We start from the raw sequence: 17,471 nt of genomic DNA, 5'->3' as shown, positions 1-17,471 counted from the left end.
CAGGCGCTCTCGGGGGCGCGCTCCGGCGTCTCGGGAGCGGCGCCAGCCTAGATGGGAGCAAGGCGAAGTTTTTAACGCAGGCGCGGTGGCCAAGTGGTAAGGCGTCGGTCTCGTAAACCGAAGATCACGGGTTCGAACCCCGTCCGTGCCTCGCAAGGGCGGCGCTCCGGAGCCGCTTCCCCTCCGGGCCTCGGCGGCGGCGGAGACTGGAAGGGCTCATTTTTAGGGCAATTCGGAGGCGAAAGAGCCGCGGGGAGGCCCCGGGAAGCGGGTTGCGCCGCGTTCCCACGGGAGGATGCTCGATCCGGATTACGCCCAGCGGGAGAGGCATCTCTGCGGGCCCCGCGGTTCCTTTAGGGTTTGCACACCTGCTTGCCCCTCTTTCTCTTGCTGCCAGATGGATGCCCGGGAGACCCCCACTGCAACAACAGTTTGCCCTCCTGACCCTGGTCCCGTTTGGGGAAGATGGACACACCCCTGCCTGCGGGACTTTGTTCTTCAGCCTCCTGGGGAGACACACCAAATTGGGAGGGTACCCAAGGGTCATCTAGTCCAACCCCCCTCCTTCCCACAGTGGGAGAAAGGCAAGTTTCTAGTCCTCTGCAATTGCCACTCAGCTGATCCTCTGCTGCCAACCACCAGGGGGCAGTGTGGCCTCCCCCAAGGGGTTGCCAACCACCAGGGGATTTCAGCAGCTATCCAGGTAGGGATGCCAGCCTCCAGGTGGGGCCCGGGGACCCCCTGGCAGGCCACAAGACGGCAGGAACACCTGTTGCTCTCCCGATCAAGCTCTCCCTTGGGGCTCGGCCCGTGCAGCCCCTGTGGCTTGTGGTTAAGCTCTTCTGCCCCGCTGTGTCCGAGGCATGTTTGCCCACCTCCGTTCTCTCAGGGCTGTTTCTGCCAGGGCCAAGGAGAGTTGAGGCTGGACAGAGAAAGGGCCGTCCAATTATAAGTGGGTGTCTCAACACAGCTGCTCTGAGCTCCCCCTGAGCCAGAGGCAAAGCCAAGCGGTCCCGGGTTCAAGCCTCCTTTAAGTGCCCAGTTCTACAACTGGCCTTTGCCCCATAGCCTGAGACTGCCTAGCAGGGCCATGAGGAGGGCGACTGAGAAAGGCTCACAGCCCCACATACGGGAAATGCAAATCTCTCTGTGTTCCTGACTAGATCCAGGAAGGGGGAAAGAACAAATTGTGACTCGTAGCTCAGCAGCGCTCTCCAGACCATAATCTCTCGCTTTGGTCTCGGATCAGCCAGAAAACAGCACCGGCAACTCAGATCAACAACCCAAAAAATCTTGTTTGGTTCCTAAGAAAAAAATTCCTTTAATTTTCACTTTATGGAAATACATTTTTCTCATTCCCAGTTCCATGATACAAAAATGTTAAATATGAAACGAAGCTTATGAAATCTACCCAAGCCGGCTTCCTTTGACCTGGAAATGCAGGGAGGTGGAGGAACGCCACAGGCTGTGCTCGAAAGTAGACCCCCCCCCCAACCCAGACACGAAAGCAAAGGGGACAGGAGCTGGAAGAAGGGGCCCCGATCCCTGCTCTCCTGCCGTGGGGCTCCCAAACAAAATGCATGAACATTAGTCGTTTTAATGTGGGGGAGGGGGAGGAGAGTCTGGCTGTGGGTCGCCTAGGGAGAACACGCGACATCTGCAGGAGACCAAGAGAGGAAGCGTTCAGGGGCGGCAAGGGAGGAACGGGGGTTACACGAAGGCGCGAGAAAGGATCTTCCCAGAAGCAGGGAGCAGAAGCGGTGGGCAGGCAGGCTCCGTCCGCAGATTTCGGAAGGCGTGCCCTGCGGAGGGGGGTCCAAGCCTAGCAACCGTCTTGCTTTCCCGGTCCGGCACTTGAAGACAAGCAAAGAGTTCACGTCATGGACAAGACCGACATGTAGACCTGCGTGCGTGCGCTCACACACAAACACACGCACACGCACACACGCACAGCGACAGTGATTGTTCAGGGAGGCAGTTTAAAAAATTAAACTGGTTTTCCAAGGGGCCATCCGTCTGCTTCTTCCTTCCTTCTTTTAAATAGACCCCACTTTATTTACACCAAGCGCAGCTTCCGGGCCGCTCGGAGCCAAAGTCCGCTTTGCCGCCGGCTACCACATTTCGGGGACTTCGAAGACCATGGAGGAAGCGCTCGTGACGTCTCCTGGAGGGAGCAGAAGAACACGCAGCAGGCTGAAGAGCCACCGGAGAAGGGGAGAAGGGGCCACACAAGCGTTGTCCCCCCCACACACACACACACACCGCCTGCCCCAAAAGCTCCTGGAGGCAGCGGAAGCCGAGAAGGAGGGGCCGAGGTCCCCCTGCCCCTCCCCCCCCCCACACACGCACCTGCTGGGTCTTGCTCCATTTCGGCTTTCTTGAACTTCTTGGCCTTCTTCCCGCCCAGGTCTGCGGGTTCCTCGAGGGAGTCGGAGGGATCCTCCGGGGCTGCCCCTTCCGCCTCATCGCAGCCGCTCTCCTCCGCAATGGGGCTCATGCTCCTCTTCCCCCCCACAACGCTGGGGGTCGTGAAGCTGTACCAAAAATGGGAAATGCCGGGCGGTGAGTGACGGGGCTTGGCGTTGCGCCATGTCCCTCCACGGCTCGCCAGACAGGCTGTGTCTGTCACGGGGACGACACACGGTGCCTGCACACAGACGCCAGTCCCCAGAGGCTGGATTCCTCGCTCTTCCGGGGGCCGGGAAGGTGCCCCAGGCGCCCCCCGCCCCCCGCCCTCGAGGGGCCTCACCTGGCGAAGCCGCAGAGGGGGCTCTGCTCCAGGAGGGGCACGGCCTGGGCTTTCAGCCGCCGGGCTTCCACCTCCTTCCAGCCGTCCTCGGTCCTCTTCCTCTTCCCCTGCCGCTTCTCCTCGTGCTTCTTCTCCACGTACTCCGCGTAGGTCTGGATCCGGTAGCTTTCCGCGTACCTGCTGGTGTTGACGGCTGGGGAGAAGGACAGGAACGCTGAACGAAAGGCAGAGGGGGCCTCCCGGGACCTGCACCAGAGTCACCCCTGCCCACAGTCCCCAGGGGGGGGGAGGGCGAGGAGCTTTTTCAGGGGGGGCCCCCATGGCTGTGGAACGCCCTCCTCAGGGAGACAAAACGCCTAGACCAAGGGGCAGCTCCAAATGAGCGTTGGGTTTCACGTGGGGAAAACCAGACAAGGGGGAGCAGCCTGTGGCAGTGCAGCATCTAGATTGTGTGCCTCCCCCCCGCCAATTTGGGCATCCTTGTTCCAGGAGAGGGTCCCCTCTCAGCCACACAAGTAGCTGGCCCGTTCCCTTGGAAGGCCAACAGTCCCCCAGCTCCTCCCCCCCCCGCAGCACATTTTAGAAGGAAATGCCTCCCCTTCACGCATGAAGCAACCTGCCCGCCTTCAGAAGAAGGTTTGGTCCTTATACCCCGCTTTCCCCTACTGGAAGGAGTCCCAGAGCGGCTTATAAAAACAGCGTTCCCTTCCTCTCCACTGTGAGGGAGGTGGGGCTGAGAGAACCGCCCCAGCCCAGCCGTGCCCTGCCCCAAGGCTCACCGATTTGGACCTGCTCAGGTTTTCTAAGCGACACGAAGGCCGACGTGTCATCGATCCAGGACACCTGAATGTTACCTGCGGGGTGGGGGAGAGGAGGACACATGCTGAGCACGGCCACGTCTCAGGCTTGGCACAGAACAGCTTGGCAAAGGAATTGGGGGGGGGGGGCAGCTGGACACCGATCCCCCTTGGGGGTGCCGGGTCTGGAGCAATTCTGAAGCCACTGGGGGTGTGTGGGGAGGAATGGGCAGGACACTTTCTGACCCATCCTAGCCGTATTCCGGCCAGCCCCCTGCCCTTTGCTCAGCTGAGAGCCACTCACCAAAAGCGCTGAAGAGCTGGTACAGGTTGCTCGTCTTCCACTCCTTTGGGAAGGTCACGTAAAGGACGTGGTCCCGTTTTGGCACCACTGAAAGACAGGGGGGGGGGGAGCTACAGATGCAGGAAGCTTTTCAGAAAAGCCAGTCCCAGCCTGTGGGGCGTAGGGTTGACACTGCAAGGCGTTCCGTGGCCAAGGGCCTAGGCGGAGAGGACGGGGTGCGTGTGTCCACACCATTCCCAAAGCCCATCTCCGAAGCCCCCCAAATCCCTGCCCCAGTCTGGGTTGGAAGCCAAAGGGGATACGTACGGTCTGGCCCTTCCAGATTGAGGTACGGGATGTCAATCACCCTCATGAGGAACAACCTGTTAGGAGAGGGCAGAGACGAAGAGTCACCTCTTTGGGCCAAGCGGCCAGGAAGGCTCCCAAAGACCCCCTCCAGCCCCCGGGGGAAGCTCTCCTCTCCTCCACGACACTCCGGCCCCAATCCCCTGGAGAGAGGACAAGGCTGCACTCTCCTTGGGCCAGGCCTGCCAGGACACGTGGCCAAAGAGCCCTGGGCAAGGCGATGGTAAAGTGCTTTGAGACTCCTTTGGGTAGAGAGAAGCAGCATCTAAGAACCAACTAACACAACAACAGAAACATACGGATGTTCCCAGGTCACAAAATCTCCTTTAAACGTATATAAATATCTCCCGTTCTGTTGTTAACATCCTGCAGTGTGAAGGGTTGGGGGGGGGAGGGGAGGAAGGCTCCATCCAGGGTCACTTACTTGTTGAAAAACGGTTCAATGAGTTTTGATTTGGCAGAGACGGGATTCTGGGGAGGGCTGAGGAGGGAATCTGCGGAGTGAGAGACAATTCACAGCTCAGGGCAAGAGCCAGGCAACCCACGGCTCAGCGGAAGAGCTTGGGAGACAGAGGGTCCTGGGGGTTCAGTCCCCGGCATCTCTGCTCTAAAGAACCGGGCAGGCAGGGCCGTGAAGGACCTCTGCTGGGGACCCGGAGGGCCACTGCCAGTCTGAGCGGCCAAGGCGGGACCGAAGGGGGCCGATTCCGTCTCCAGCGGCTTCCGGGGGGGGGGGGGGGCTCCAGTACCTAAGAAGTTGGCCATGGAGATGAGGCACAGGCCGGTGATGTAAGCGTCGTAGCCTGCTTCGTGAAGCTGCTCAGAGGCCGTATCGTACCGGGGGAATCCTTCCGCGCTTTCTGAGGAGGGGGAAATGATGGACACGGGGGGTTAGCTTGGCAGGGAGAGACACCTGGTGCCTGCCCGGGAAGGGGCCCTCGAGGGCCGAAGAAACACCCAGGCCAAAGGCCGAGCACATTTCCCTTCCCTACAAAATCCCCCTGGACGCAACAGGCAGGTATCTCGGCAGCTAAGGGCCTGAGGCTGGGCTGCCTTCCGGCCTGCCTGGGAGTGTGCATCACGGGGAGAGCCCTCTGGACCATCCCATCAACACAAGAGGCTTGCTTGAGGGGCAGCCCCACGATTGAGGAACAAACTCCCCAGGAAGGGGCCCCCGGCCCCTCCCGTCGGAGGAGCTACTCTCTCTTCCGTGTGTGATCTTACCGACTTTGGGCGGGCTGAAGGGCCTCTCCTTCAGACGCTTCTCCAGCTCCGCAAGGGAGGTGTTGTTGATGATCTCCTGCAAGCACGAGACACGACAGGCCCCGTTCAGTCATGCGCCCCAAAGGTGCGCGGCCCAAGCAGCCCCGCGGAAATCTCCTCCCCTGCCACCAGCGGCGTTGGTCTTTGCGGTGCTCCCGGACTCTGGCTCTTTTCTGCTCCGCCAAAGCCGTGCAAGGGAGTTCACCTGGTGGCCCCTGCATCCACGCCTGGCCCCCGAAACTTCTGCCGGAAGGCCCAGCAGAGGCCGGTTACCTTGAAGGGAGGGGTGCTCGCCATGAGCTTCGTATCCAGCAGCCTACAAGAGAGTTTTTTCAAAAATAGGGACTGCACATCCCCACCATCTTTGCAGCAAGAAACACAGCTGAGAATTTGCGCTTGGCTTCCATGACTCAGCACTAGGGTTGGGACCCTTCTCCACCCCCCGTCTTCCCAGCGCAGGGAGTGTTGAAGTTAAGCTGCCTAAGTCTTACAAAGACGAGCAACCCGTCCTCCACTGGGGCGCCCCAGGCGTGTCCCTCAAGAGGTCGAGGCTGCCAGGGGGCCTCTGCGACTGACCCAAGGGGGCTGGTGCTCCTATGAATTTCTCTCTCCGACACGAGGAGGCCACCCCTGGGAGGCCGGGTCAGAGGCGCTCCAGCGAGCGGGAAAGAAACCTACCTTGGAAAGACGCACGTCGTCAGCTCTTTAAACTCGCCGAGTTCCTAAAAGAACAGAGAGCGACCCAATTAGCAGCACATGGAGCGGAACCGGAAGGCACCGACTGAGCCAAGCCAGGGAGGTGTCCCCAAGTTGGGGTGGAGGAGAAAATGCCTCAGGGGGACCACCCTGGGGGAGCCTGATGAGAACCCAGGCAGGCAGGGGCCCAGATCTCACTTGTCCTGGCCTCAGCCGAAGACCTGCAGAACTGGGTTTTTTGGGGGGATCCTGGACTCTGGCTCCAGTCGGACTCCCCTCTATGGCTTGTCCCCAGCACCTAATAACCCACCCAATGGGATGGGAAGGCAGACCCAGTTCTGGGCCAGCAGGGCTCCCTGTGAGTCCCCCAGCCGAGAGGAAGGGCAGGCGCCCCAATCTGGCTGTGAGATGCTCAAGCAGCTCACCTCCGGGAGGGGGCAGTAGAACTGGTGGATGGTGTGCATGACGTCTAGGAGCATGTTGTGGCCCACCACGAGCTTGCCCTGCGGAGAAGGGTGTGGAGACACAAAGGGGAGGTCACCCGCTGCAGGAGGGACTCGGGGGCCTGTGGGGAGAGCCAGGGGGCTCGAAGGGCAGAGAAGCTACCTAGATGCCTACAAGAGCTGGGGTTGGACAAGGATGAGGTAGGTTTGGCTGTGGAGGGGAGACCAGCCCAGGGCGGGGGGTGTGTGTCCCAGATCCCCGTCAGCCGTGCTAGAACCACGAAGCCACGTTTGCTTGCATGTGTCGGTGCAAAATGGCAGCGCCTTTCCGACACACGGTTGGCCACACTCCCGGCCCATAGGACGTACCCCCCCACACACAGACCCTCCCACACAAAGGAGGGGAGAGGTGGAGGACTTACGGAATTTGCAATCGCGTGGATGACTCGGGAAAACCCCACGGCGTCACTCAGCTCTTCCTGTGGGACACAAAAGCCAAAGACGTTCGGCTCACCGACAGCCGATCTTCCCGGCATCGTTCCCGTTTCGGTATATCTGCTGCCGAAGTGAGCACTGCTCCCCTGCGGCTGGGCGGCCACGAGCCGGATTCACATGGGCCTCTGACCGACCTCCAAGGCAGCCCCCCCTCCCCGCCCCCTCCAGACTCACCTGCTCTTTCGCTTGCTTGGCCTGCTCTCTCCGCTTGCGTTCCTCCTCATCCACTTTGCTGACGGTGATGTATCTCTCCTTCTGTGGGGGAGACGGGCACGTGACCGGAGGCCTGCCCCACAGGGAGCTGGTGGGGGGGGACTGACACCCCCTCCCCATACGCACAATGGAGGGTTCCTTTTCCCCAAAGGCCCGGAAGGAGCCTCAGAGTCCACCTGCGAAACAGAATCCTTCCCAGGCTCACCTTCTCTGTTTCCAGAGTTTCCACGTGGATCCCTTTGGGATACCTGCAACGAAGCACACGCTCATCAGCCGCCTCGAAGCGCAAAGAACGGCAGGATATAAACACATCAATCGTGAAAGGGGAGGCAAAGAGACTCACTTCCAGCTCAGCATCTGATAGATCAGCTTTCTCTGGAATCTGCAGAGAGAGAGAGAGAAGTAAATTCAAACACAGCAGATCTGGCTCCTTTTCCGCCGTGGACTCCCCTGCCAAATACTGGAGGGCTTTTCCTTGGGCCAGGCTGGATGCTTTCCCCTCTCTTCTTATGGCATGCCTTCCTCGGGCAGTAACGCTTCCCCGATCTCCTTTTCTTCCCCCATGATTGATCTACAGATGCAGCCCCCGCTCTTTCCAAGGTCCCCTTTATTATTATGTCTTCTCCTGGGGCTCCTCCCGACCCTCAGCTTGTTTTGATGGTGGCTAAACTTCTGGCGGCACAGAGGAGGGGATCTGCCCGATCGACTCTGCCCAAGACGGCTGGGTCATGGAAAAGCAGCCAGGCCTGGCCGGTGCCCATCCGGCCTCCCTCTGTTCTCACCTCCGGGAGCCAAACCCACACGTCACCCCTGCAATCGTGTTCGGCTCACCCTGTGCACGGCTCCAGCTCCAAACTAGAACTGTCTTCCTTCTGCAGGAGCTCTTCTATCCGTTCTCTGGGGAAAGGACACGAATTAAGGGGGTTGGGAGAGAGCTAAAATCCTGCACGGAAGGAGGGAGAACGGTCAGTTCTTCCTGATGCTGCTGCCTCCCCCCCTCCCCAGGGGCTCTCAGCGGGGGAGGCTTTAGGCTGAATTAGAGGCCAATGGGCCAGTCTCTCTCTCCTGCTAATGATTTCGGAATGCGGGGTGTCCAAGTTGGAGTACGGCTGGCCGCACCCTGATTGGCCCTGCCCCTACAGCTCCCGCCCTCCGTTCCTGAACTCCAGCCACTTGGCTCACAGATGCACCTCACTGCCGGAGCCAGCAGCAGGTCAGGGGGGATGGGGGAACCCTCTAGGCCCCTAACGACCTCCGTCCGGGGCTGCTAACGACCTCCGTGCAGCCCTGCTTCAGGGGCTTCTGAGAGCCTCCTGCCCTGTGCTAACGACGCCTGTGCCCTGCTAACGAGCTCTGTTCCCGGCCTGCTGAGGAGCTGCCCAGCCCCCTCTGGGGCCCCTTGACCCTCCGGCTGGGAGCTGCTGCAGAGTCCGAGGGCCCCAGGCCCCCTTAAGCGGCAGCCCATTCCAAGGCTCGTCCCCACCGGACAAAAACACGCCCCTTTCAAGAAGGAGGCGCTGCAGCCAGACCCTCCGGCTAGGCGGCCTCGGGAGTCGTCGGCCTCGGCTTACACCACGCTCTCAATGAATTTCTTCTGGTCGTCCGGAATGGTCACGGCACGCTTGGTGGCACCTGGGGACAGGTACGAGAGGCTCCCCGCCCCGTTGGCTTGAGACCGTTTCTCATCGTGCTGCTCCCGCAGCAGCCTTTCCTCCTCTTGATTCAAATACGGGATTCCTTTGAAAGAGAACAAACCGTTGGGTGGCTGTGCGGATTCCATGCTCTCACCGCCCTCTCAGACCACCTTTGTGCCTCTCTCCGGCCGGGCCCCCTGGTCCACAGAGGAAGCTCCATACCTGTAAGGGGAGCTGTCACACCTGTGTAGGAGAAGCCTCCCCCAAAGGGGGCCGCTTCCAGGTAAACGGATCATTCTACCTGCCTGGTCCACGTGCATGTCCCTCGTCATAGGCCACCCTGTGGCAGGCCCAGATTTTCACCTGCATTCTGCCCATTTCACCCCCCCAGGGCGACCCTCACTTGCCCCAGGAACTGCGCAAGGGCCTCGTAAATACCAGCTTTCAACAGGTGCACACAAGCTCAAAAAGATTGGGGACCCCAGTTACAGAACGACTTCTATATCGGAAGAGGGGACCGTGGCTAAGATTCCACATGCGCAGAGAGGCAGAGCTGAACAGCCTCTGCTAGCGAGAGAAATCACAGCCCCGATTTTCAAGAGGTGGTGCAGAAGGAAGCTTACCATTGTGAAAAACTTTATTAAAATCAAACCCCTGGTTCGCTAAAAAGTCTATACTGGAACTCTGCGGAGAGAAAGAGAGAAAGGAAAAAAAACCTTGATGACAGAGGGGGGACGTCATCACAGCCCACTCAAGTGTTCGTGGTTTCCTCTTTGGCGCAGTTTGGGCCCACCCCTTCCAGGGAGCCTTCTTTGCTCAGAGAGATCCAGACTCCAGGGCACCCCACAGGGTTCCAGTCCTCAGCAGCAGCTTCCCGTTTCATTCCCCTGAAGGGCCCTGGCCCATGTAGCCCAGGCAAGCCCCATCCTGTCAGGTCTCGGAAGCTAAGCAGGCCTCATATTTGGATGGGAGGCCTCCAAGGAACACAAGGGATCATGACTCTGTAAACCACCCTTGCCTGGCTGCCAGACTACCCTCCGACAGAGGTCCCTGCCCTGAGAGACTGCTCTGAATCTCCGCCAATATGTACTTCAGGCTCCCTTTTGGAGCCGATAGACTGGTTTTTGTCACTAACCTGACAGACAAATTTGACATCTGGCGAGGTTCTGTTGAAAGGTTTGGGAAAGATATAGAAATTAAATGATTTCATGATGTACCTGGGGAAGGGAAGAGAAAGGGAAGTCAGCTCACCACAGGTTGACAGGCCTAGATTTAAAAGCTTTAGATCAAGAGTGGGACATACTTGGCTTCTGTGAGGTCGTATTTAAAAGTGCAGAGTCCAAACTGGAAGAGCAAGAAGCCCATGGAGTGCTGCAGGGAGAAGAGGGACAAAAGACACCGTTCAGAGCTCCACACAGAGAGGAAGGCTTTCCGCAATCTAAAACCCATAAAATTTTGGGTTTAGAGACTTCTGAAGCATAACAAACACCAACATCCAAAACGGAACAGTGTCCCTGCTGCCGTTTTCTACATAATTCAACTTTAACCTGAGCTCATCACGTGCAATGACAAGCCAAAAGAGGTCTTGTTTCCCATCAGCACGGAGAGGACCAGAATGCTCCCCTGGGCCGCATCACACCTCCGTGGGCGAGAGGTTTTCAAAAGCTAAGCCACACTGAAAGAATGATGCGGTTACCTTTTTCAGCTTGTGATACCTTTCTTCGGGCGTGTCAAAGCCATTGGTCAGGGCGCTGACGGACGGTCCATCGCTGATTCCTAATCGTTACAAGACAAGAAGGGTTTTTATACTGTTTCTCTGTGCCTTGAGGGGTCCCCAAGCAGCTTTCCCTTCCTCTCCCACCACAGGTACTCTGTGGGGCAGAGAGAGCTTGGAGAGAAGGGTGACTTTCTTCAGGCTGCACGTGGGGGGAATCAAACCCAGCTCTCTCCAGGTTGAGAGTCCACTGCACCACATGCTCAACTGCACGCATGGAAATGATTAAGAGCCCCTATGAGGCAACGGAGCCAGCAACTGGGTCCAGATCCATTAGGGCTCTTCTGTTTCAAAGAGACAGCCCAAAAAGGACCTTTTGCCCTTCTCATGCCCCCCCCCCTCCCGAGGCGGAAGAAGTTGCTAACTCGGGAGCTGCTGCATCGGCCCAAGACAAAAATGCAGCGATTTGGCATTTATCAATGTGGCCGGAGCTTGGCTGCAACCCACGAAGCAGGAGCTATTCAGAGAAGTGGCCCCTCCCTGGAAGGTTGCAGGGTCAGCCTTTTCCAGCACAGTTTAACAGAAGAAATTCCACAACCTGATATTCTTGGCCAAGCAGTACCTGAGAACTCCCCATCGATTGCCAAAAAGTCCGCCTCTTCAATCGCTTCATAAACTTTTCCGAGGTTATCCTTAAAATCTGTAGGCAGCCAAGAGAAGGAAGAAAGAAATTCAGACTACCCCGCTGGGGTTCCCTTCCATGTATGTCCAAAGCTCTCCCCAGGCCTCAGGGTTGAGGTCTGCCCCCTCCTCTCCTGCCTGGTCCCTTCTAGTGGTTGATGTTGCGGGTGCACGCAAATCAGAGCATCGGCCACTGAGCCAGAGCTCCTCCCCAGCACACCTACATCTTCCCACTACTGAGCCAGTTTCGTTTCCCTGCGGTGGCAGCACTTCTGCCCAGGTCTTGGGGGGAGGTCTTCCCCCTCCCTTCCTGCCCTTTGGAACAGGAGATGCTGCAGCCGGGGATTGAACCCGGGACGTCCTGCAGCCAAGCAGAGGCTCCACCACTGGGACAAAGCCCAACTCCAGCACCCATGAATCTTTACAGAATCAGTTTCGTTTCCTTGCAGAGCCAACAGATCTCCCAAAGGTCTTGGGGGGGAGGTCCTTCCTCTCCCCTCCCGCCTGGCCCTTTGCAACTGGGACTGACCGGGGACCCTGCACGTGGCAAGCGGATGACCCACCCCCCAGCTGCAGCCCCCTCCCCAGGACGCCCCCAGCTGCCTCCTGCTGAATCAGACCCCATCAAGGAATCAGACCCCTTGCAACGGGAGATGCCCCCCCCCCATGCAAAGCCCCCTTCCAGGGATCGCCCCCCCCCGCCTGGGCTCTGCAGGGAGGAGGGGGCTCCGGGCCCACTTGGGGGGGGCTCCCAGTCCAGCGCCCCCTCCCGCCGCCCGGCACTCTGCACATGCCCCGTGGCGCCGCGGCCGGGGACTCACTGCTCCTGGTCACCTCCATGCCCGCGGCTGGGCCCAGCGAGGCACTTCCGGAAACAAACAGGCCCCCTCCCCGCCCGCCCCCCGCCCTCGCTCCGCCCACGTGACCGCCGCGCCGCGCCGATGACGCCAGCACCGTGCGCGGCCAGTCTCGGGCATGCGCGGTGGCGCCCAGCGAGCTCCCCTTGCCCGGCTGCTCTGCTCTGCTCTGCCCTGGCTGGGGCGGGGCCGCCTGGCTGGGGCACGCGCGGGAAAGCACGCCCGCGGAAGGGAGGCGGCGTTGCCAACACCGGGCGGGGGAGGCCGGGAGCAGGCAGGCCTTGCAAGGGGGGCTCGCTCCGAGGCCGGTCCCAGCGGTGGGGCTCTGCCTGCCTGCCTGCCCTGCAGAGAGGGGAGCCCCCCCTTATCTCCCCGCCAGCCCTGCAGAGGAGGCGTGTCTCGCCCGGGCGGACTGCATCGGAGCCCGCGCCCCTCCGAGGGGCGGCAAGGGGCGGACCCGGCCCTCCCCCGCCCCACTGGCTGGCTGGCTGGCTGGCTGCGAAGATGGCGGCGGCCAAGGCAGCCTGGGCTTGCAGGGGCGCAGGTACCCGCCGCTGGCGCCCTTCGCTGGGCAGGGGGCGGGTGGGAGGGGGTGCCCTGCCTTGCCTTGCCCTGCCTCCCGCCCCCCCTGCGAGGTGGGCCGCCTTGCATTGCCCCCGGGGCTGCTTTCTCCCGCAGGGCGAGCGGCCGTCGGGGGGCTCTGGAGCGCGGCCGTCCCGAGGCGCCCCTTCAGCAACGACCAGGTCCGCGTGGAGCTGGACGAGAGCTCAGGTGAGCGGCGCTGGGACGGGGGTCGGGTCGGGTCGGACCAGCAGAGCTAGTGCCGGTCTCAGCTCTCCTGCACATGCCCCCCTCTCGGAGCAATGCACAGGCTTGCGGGCTGAGCCTGTGGGTGCCTACACACCGTTAGGAGCAATACAGTTGCTTCTGGGCAGACTCCCTGGGCCCCAGCTCGGTCGACAACCAGCCACCGGAGGCCTCCCTCGCAGGGAGTCTGCTCTGCCCAAGGCAGAGAACATACTGGGAAACCAGCGTCCGTAACCAGTAAGAGCAGCCGCAAGACCGCCTGGAGCTCTCAGTGGCTCCCAGCTGGGCCCCAGATGGCCCCTGGGTTGCTCCGGAGAGGCGCTCTGGAGGGAGGCCTTGAGCCCCCGGGTGGGCCGGCCAGCGGGAGCCCAGTGCCCTTTGGACCCCCAGCGCCTGACTGGCGTTGTCGTCTCTCAAGGTCACGCCAGCCGCCTTCCCACCTTCCATTCTTGAGGGAGGGGCTCCGTCCCCTTCCGCCTCCCCCTGTGGCCGTTAGCAAACAAGCAGCCAGCCTGGTCGGGAGCCCAGATCTCCGAGCGCAGCTGCCAGGACGGATTATGGCCGGTCAGACGGGCTCGGCCTCCTCCCTGCAGCCCGTTGCTGTGTGCAAACTTGCCGGGAGTCCAGTGCTGTGATTGTGAGCTGCCTTCAGCCACCCAGGGCCAGGGTCTCCACGGGCTTTCAAGATTCAAAGCATTTTGTAGAGCAGAGGTGTCCCCCCCTCCCCCCAAGCTCTCGCCCGTGATGTTCAGAGCAAGGCAGCCTCTATGCAGAGCTTGATGGCCAATTCCTATTACCAGTATATTTGCGTCAGAATCAGACTGTGGAAGGACCGGGGGCTCAGTGGGAGAGCCTCTGCTTGGCACGCACAAGGTCCCCGGTTCGATCCTCAGCACCTCACATCAAAAGGACCAGGCAGGAGGGGATGGGGAAGACCTCCGCGGGGGACCCTGGAGAGCGGCTGGCCCTCTGAGTGCTGGACCGAGGGTCTCACTCAGTCACTGGCATGTTTGTGTGCTTGTGTGCCGGAGGGGCACGAGTGTCCTCTTGCAGTGTTTGCTGACTCTCTGTTGTTCCGCTCAGGGGTGGCCGTGATGACGCTGAAGAGCCCCCCCGTGAACAGCCTGAGCCTGGAGCTGCTGACGGAGTTCACGATCAGCCTGGAGAAGCTGGAGAACGACAAGGCCTGCAGGGGGGTCATCCTGACCTCGGTACGGACACCAGCCAGGGACGGGGCTCGTCTGGGCGGGGGGCGATTGGCTGGAGACTCCGGTTTCTCCTCTGGCCTGACGGTCTTCAGGAGAGGCCGGCCTTTGGCTCTCTGTGCCGCTGGGAAGGGGGCTTCTGGGGGGTCTCGTTCGTCCATTGATGGCAAAGGAAGAATTCTCTCTCGGGTGCCAGGATGGACTTGGAATGACAGGCAAGCGTGAACTCTCGGCGCCCTTCCCCAGGGAGATGTTGTGATATTTATTTATTCCAGCAGTCAAGTCACAGGCAATGTACGGACCTTGCACAGTTTTCAGGGCCAGCGAATTTCAGAGGGGGGGGGCTGCCCTGGGCTTCCTCCATGGTCCCCCGTCCAAGCACTGACCAGGGCTGGCCCTGCTTAGCTCCCAAGATCCAGCTAGCCTGGGCCGTCCAGGTCAGGGCGAACTAGTTATTCAGAATGAGCAAGGAGTCCCTGGCCCCAGAGAGAGGGGACCGGATAGACCCTGGAGTGAGGCTTCTGGAGGCAGCCCTCGCTAAGGCCACGGACCACAGGAAGGCCGCTAGGGGCAGGGGGTGGATTGACAAAAGCGGCCAGTCGAAACAGGAACTGGCTGCAGATGGGCGAGGCCCACTCTGAGCTGCTGACAGGTAAACAGCAGGGGATTAAATTACAATCTGGCCTGTGAAAGCGCTGGATGAATCCGATCCCATTAGAAAGTATCCCAGGCATAACTGAAAGAATTAAAAGCTTTAGGGATGAGCCACACCAGGGATTAGCGCCGAGGTGAGTGATCTTTGCGGGAGTCTGCAGCTGCGGCCCAGCCTCTTATCCCAAAATTCTGGGCGGCTCACCCGTCAGATCTTGCTCCAGGGGTCAGGGCTAGGAAGGGATGCCTTTTAGGCAGGCCGTGTCCCCTTTGGGTGCTGCGTTGAGCCTTGGCTGAAGGAAACTCGGCCCCTGCCATAAAGATCTGCCTTTCCCCTTCTTCGGGGGGTGTCAGAGGAGTGTGGATGAAGCCGGGGGGAGGGAGGGAGGCTGGGCTGGGCTGGGCTTGGCCTGACCAGCCCAGTAGGACTTTTTGTGGCGCGACGCCTGAGCCAGACGGCCTTTCCTCTCCCTCTTCGCAGGCCGTCCCCAAAATCTTCTCGGCGGGGCTGGACATCATGGAGATGTCCGGCAAGACCAAAGAGCACTACGCAGAGTTCTGGAAGGCCGTGCAGGAGATGTGGCTGAAGCTGTACGGATCCAGCCTGGCGACGGTGGCCGCCATCAACGCAAGTGTGCTCTCCTGGCCCCCAGCTCCCTTGGCTCTCGGGCAGGGACGGCCACCCCCCCCCTCCCCGGTTCCGAAAAAGACAGAGGGTGCTGGTAGGGAGGGGGGTGAGGGGAGGACGAAAACGGACCGTTTAAATGGCAAAACACACGTCTGGCAACGTCCCTTGCCGATGGCGGGTGGGCCTTTGGGGGATCAGGTTTCCTTGCTTTTAACACAGAGCCCGTGGCCCAGAAGAAGAGTTGGGTTTTATACCCCGCTTTTGGCCACCTGAAGGAGCCCCGAAGCGGCTGATAAACCAGACCGACCCTGTGCCCTCTCCTCTCCTCTTCCAGGGCTCCAGCCCAGCTGGAGGGTGCCTGATGGCCCTCTCGTGCGACTACCGGATCATGGCCGAGAACCCGGAGTACAGCATCGGCCTGAATGAGACGCAGCTGGGGATCGTGGCCCCCTTCTGGTGCGGGAGCTGCGTGGGCGGCCGTGGAGGAGCGGCAGAAAGGTCTTTTGGGCGCGCTCCCTAGTGCCTGACCGTCTGTCTCTTGTGGCCAGGTTCAAAGACGCGATGGTCAGCACCATCGGCCACAGGGCCACAGAGCGCTCCCTGCAGCTCGGGCTCCTCTACCCTGCGCCTGACGCTTTGAAGGTCGGCCTCGTGGACAAGCTGGTGCCGGAGGAGAAGATGCAGAGCGTGGCTACTCGGGTGATGTCCCAGTGGCTGGCCACGCCAGGTGAGGAGGCGAGAAGGGACCCCTCCCCCCACCCCCACCAGCGTCCTCAAGGCTCCCGTAACTGGCCCCAGGGGCTTGGCTGGGGAGCTACTTGGTTTGGGGTGGGGGGCACCAACGAAAGCTGCCAGAGAGGCTCTGTCTTGGAGTTGCTCTGCAGTCCTAGACTGTCTCGGGGGGATGCCAAGGGAGCAGCAGACCCAGCAGGGGATCATGGGAGTCCATGGACATCTGGAGAGTCACGGTTTGGCCACCCCACTTCTCCTCCTCCCCACGGACACCCATAGCAGGGGAGCTAGTAAGTTTGTGTGTGGGGGAGGGACACGATGCAGGGAGGCATCCAGTCCAGTCGAGTGAGCCAGAAGGCGGCCAGGTGGGCAGGTGGGCCCCCTCCCTCCCCCCCTCCCTCCCCCTTTCCCAGGTGGGGCGACCCATTCGGCTGCCCCTCTCTGCTGCCAGACCACGCCCGCCAGATCACCAAGTCGATGATGCGGAAGGGGGCGGTGGAGCACCTGCTGAAGCACCGGGAGTCCGACGTCCAGAACTTCGTCAGCTTTGTCTCCCGCGACTCCATCCAGAAGGCTCTCCAGGCGTACGTCGAGAGGCTCAAGCAGAGGAAGGGCTGAACGGAGCCGGCCCGGCTGGGAACCTCAGTGCCTCTTGCTAACCGCTGGTGCCTTCAGGGTGGGCTTTGGGTCCCAAGGGAGGGGGGGGGGTCTGGCAGGGCCTCTCTGGGCTGGGCTGGGCTGGGCTGGTCTCCTCTCGAGCGAGCGAGCTGCACAGGACGTGAACTGCCAATAAAGATGATTGTTCCAAGAGGACTGTTGTCGGCCTGTCTGTGGCTGCTCAGCTGAGCCGGGGGTGGTCTGGGCCAGAGGCCGCTGAAGAAGAAGAAGAGCTGGTGTTTTTAATTCCCCGATTTCACCACCAAAGGAATCCCAAAGCTGTTTACAAGTCCCTTGGTCTCCCCATAACAGGCACCCTGTGAGGTGGGGGGGGGGGTGAGAGAGCTCCGAGAGAACTGCTCTCACAAAACGGGGGGTTCCTGGCTGAAAAGGCCGGCAGGGAAGTCAGAAGGAGGCCCACTTTTCCCCTCCCTCTTTACCTTTCTGCCCCATTTGTGTTGTTCCGTGACCCTGCAGGTGGAGCACAGTCATTTCGGTCCTGAGATTTGAAGCAGCCGACTGGAACTGAGATGGGGCCGGATATTCCAGGGAAAGGAGGAGGAGGGTGGATGAGATTGGGGAGGGGGGGGGATCTATTCT

General features: G+C 60.6%; 2 protein-coding genes and 1 non-coding gene across 4 annotated transcripts; 2 read left to right on the top strand and 1 right to left on the bottom strand.

The window, feature by feature from the left end:
* The first annotated feature begins 79 nt into the window (after positions 1–79).
* On the top strand, positions 80–151 carry TRNAT-CGU (transfer RNA threonine (anticodon CGU)). The gene has a single exon. It is a non-coding gene; the product is annotated as a tRNA-Thr (tRNA).
* A 1,142-nt stretch (positions 152–1,293) lies between these two features.
* Positions 1,294–12,294, bottom strand: PARN (poly(A)-specific ribonuclease). 2 transcript variants are annotated; one of them, XM_077316865.1, is made up of 24 exons: positions 12,156–12,294; positions 11,276–11,353; positions 10,636–10,715; positions 10,243–10,310; positions 10,075–10,156; positions 9,563–9,623; positions 8,877–9,042; positions 8,137–8,202; positions 7,649–7,687; positions 7,511–7,553; positions 7,267–7,347; positions 7,020–7,076; positions 6,580–6,657; positions 6,137–6,180; positions 5,732–5,774; positions 5,420–5,495; positions 4,945–5,055; positions 4,620–4,689; positions 4,157–4,212; positions 3,851–3,937; positions 3,529–3,603; positions 2,750–2,942; positions 2,350–2,534; positions 1,294–2,164 (listed from the first exon to the last, which is right to left on the bottom strand). In XM_077316865.1, exons 1-24 carry the CDS (start codon positions 12,172–12,174, stop codon positions 2,112–2,114), a joined length of 1,911 nt encoding a protein of 636 aa, XP_077172980.1. In that variant the 5' UTR covers positions 12,175–12,294; the 3' UTR covers positions 1,294–2,111. The 2 variants fall into 2 exon arrangements, with proteins under 2 accessions (XP_077172980.1, XP_077172981.1); XM_077316866.1 differs by having other exon boundaries at positions 12,169–12,223.
* Positions 12,261–17,024, top strand: ECI1 (enoyl-CoA delta isomerase 1). The gene is made up of 7 exons (XM_077316874.1): positions 12,261–12,735; positions 12,870–12,962; positions 14,082–14,209; positions 15,336–15,482; positions 15,817–15,938; positions 16,031–16,209; positions 16,666–17,024. The coding sequence occupies exons 1-7, from the start codon at positions 12,276–12,278 to the stop codon at positions 16,830–16,832; spliced, it is 1,296 nt and encodes a 431-aa protein (XP_077172989.1). The 5' UTR covers positions 12,261–12,275; the 3' UTR covers positions 16,833–17,024.
* Positions 17,025–17,471: the final 447 nt, after the last annotated feature.

The sequence above is a fragment of the Paroedura picta genome, chromosome 17 (genome assembly GCF_049243985.1).
Source record: "Paroedura picta isolate Pp20150507F chromosome 17, Ppicta_v3.0, whole genome shotgun sequence".
NCBI lineage: Eukaryota > Metazoa > Chordata > Lepidosauria > Squamata > Gekkonidae > Paroedura > Paroedura picta.
This window is presented reverse-complemented; position numbering and strand designations above follow the sequence as displayed.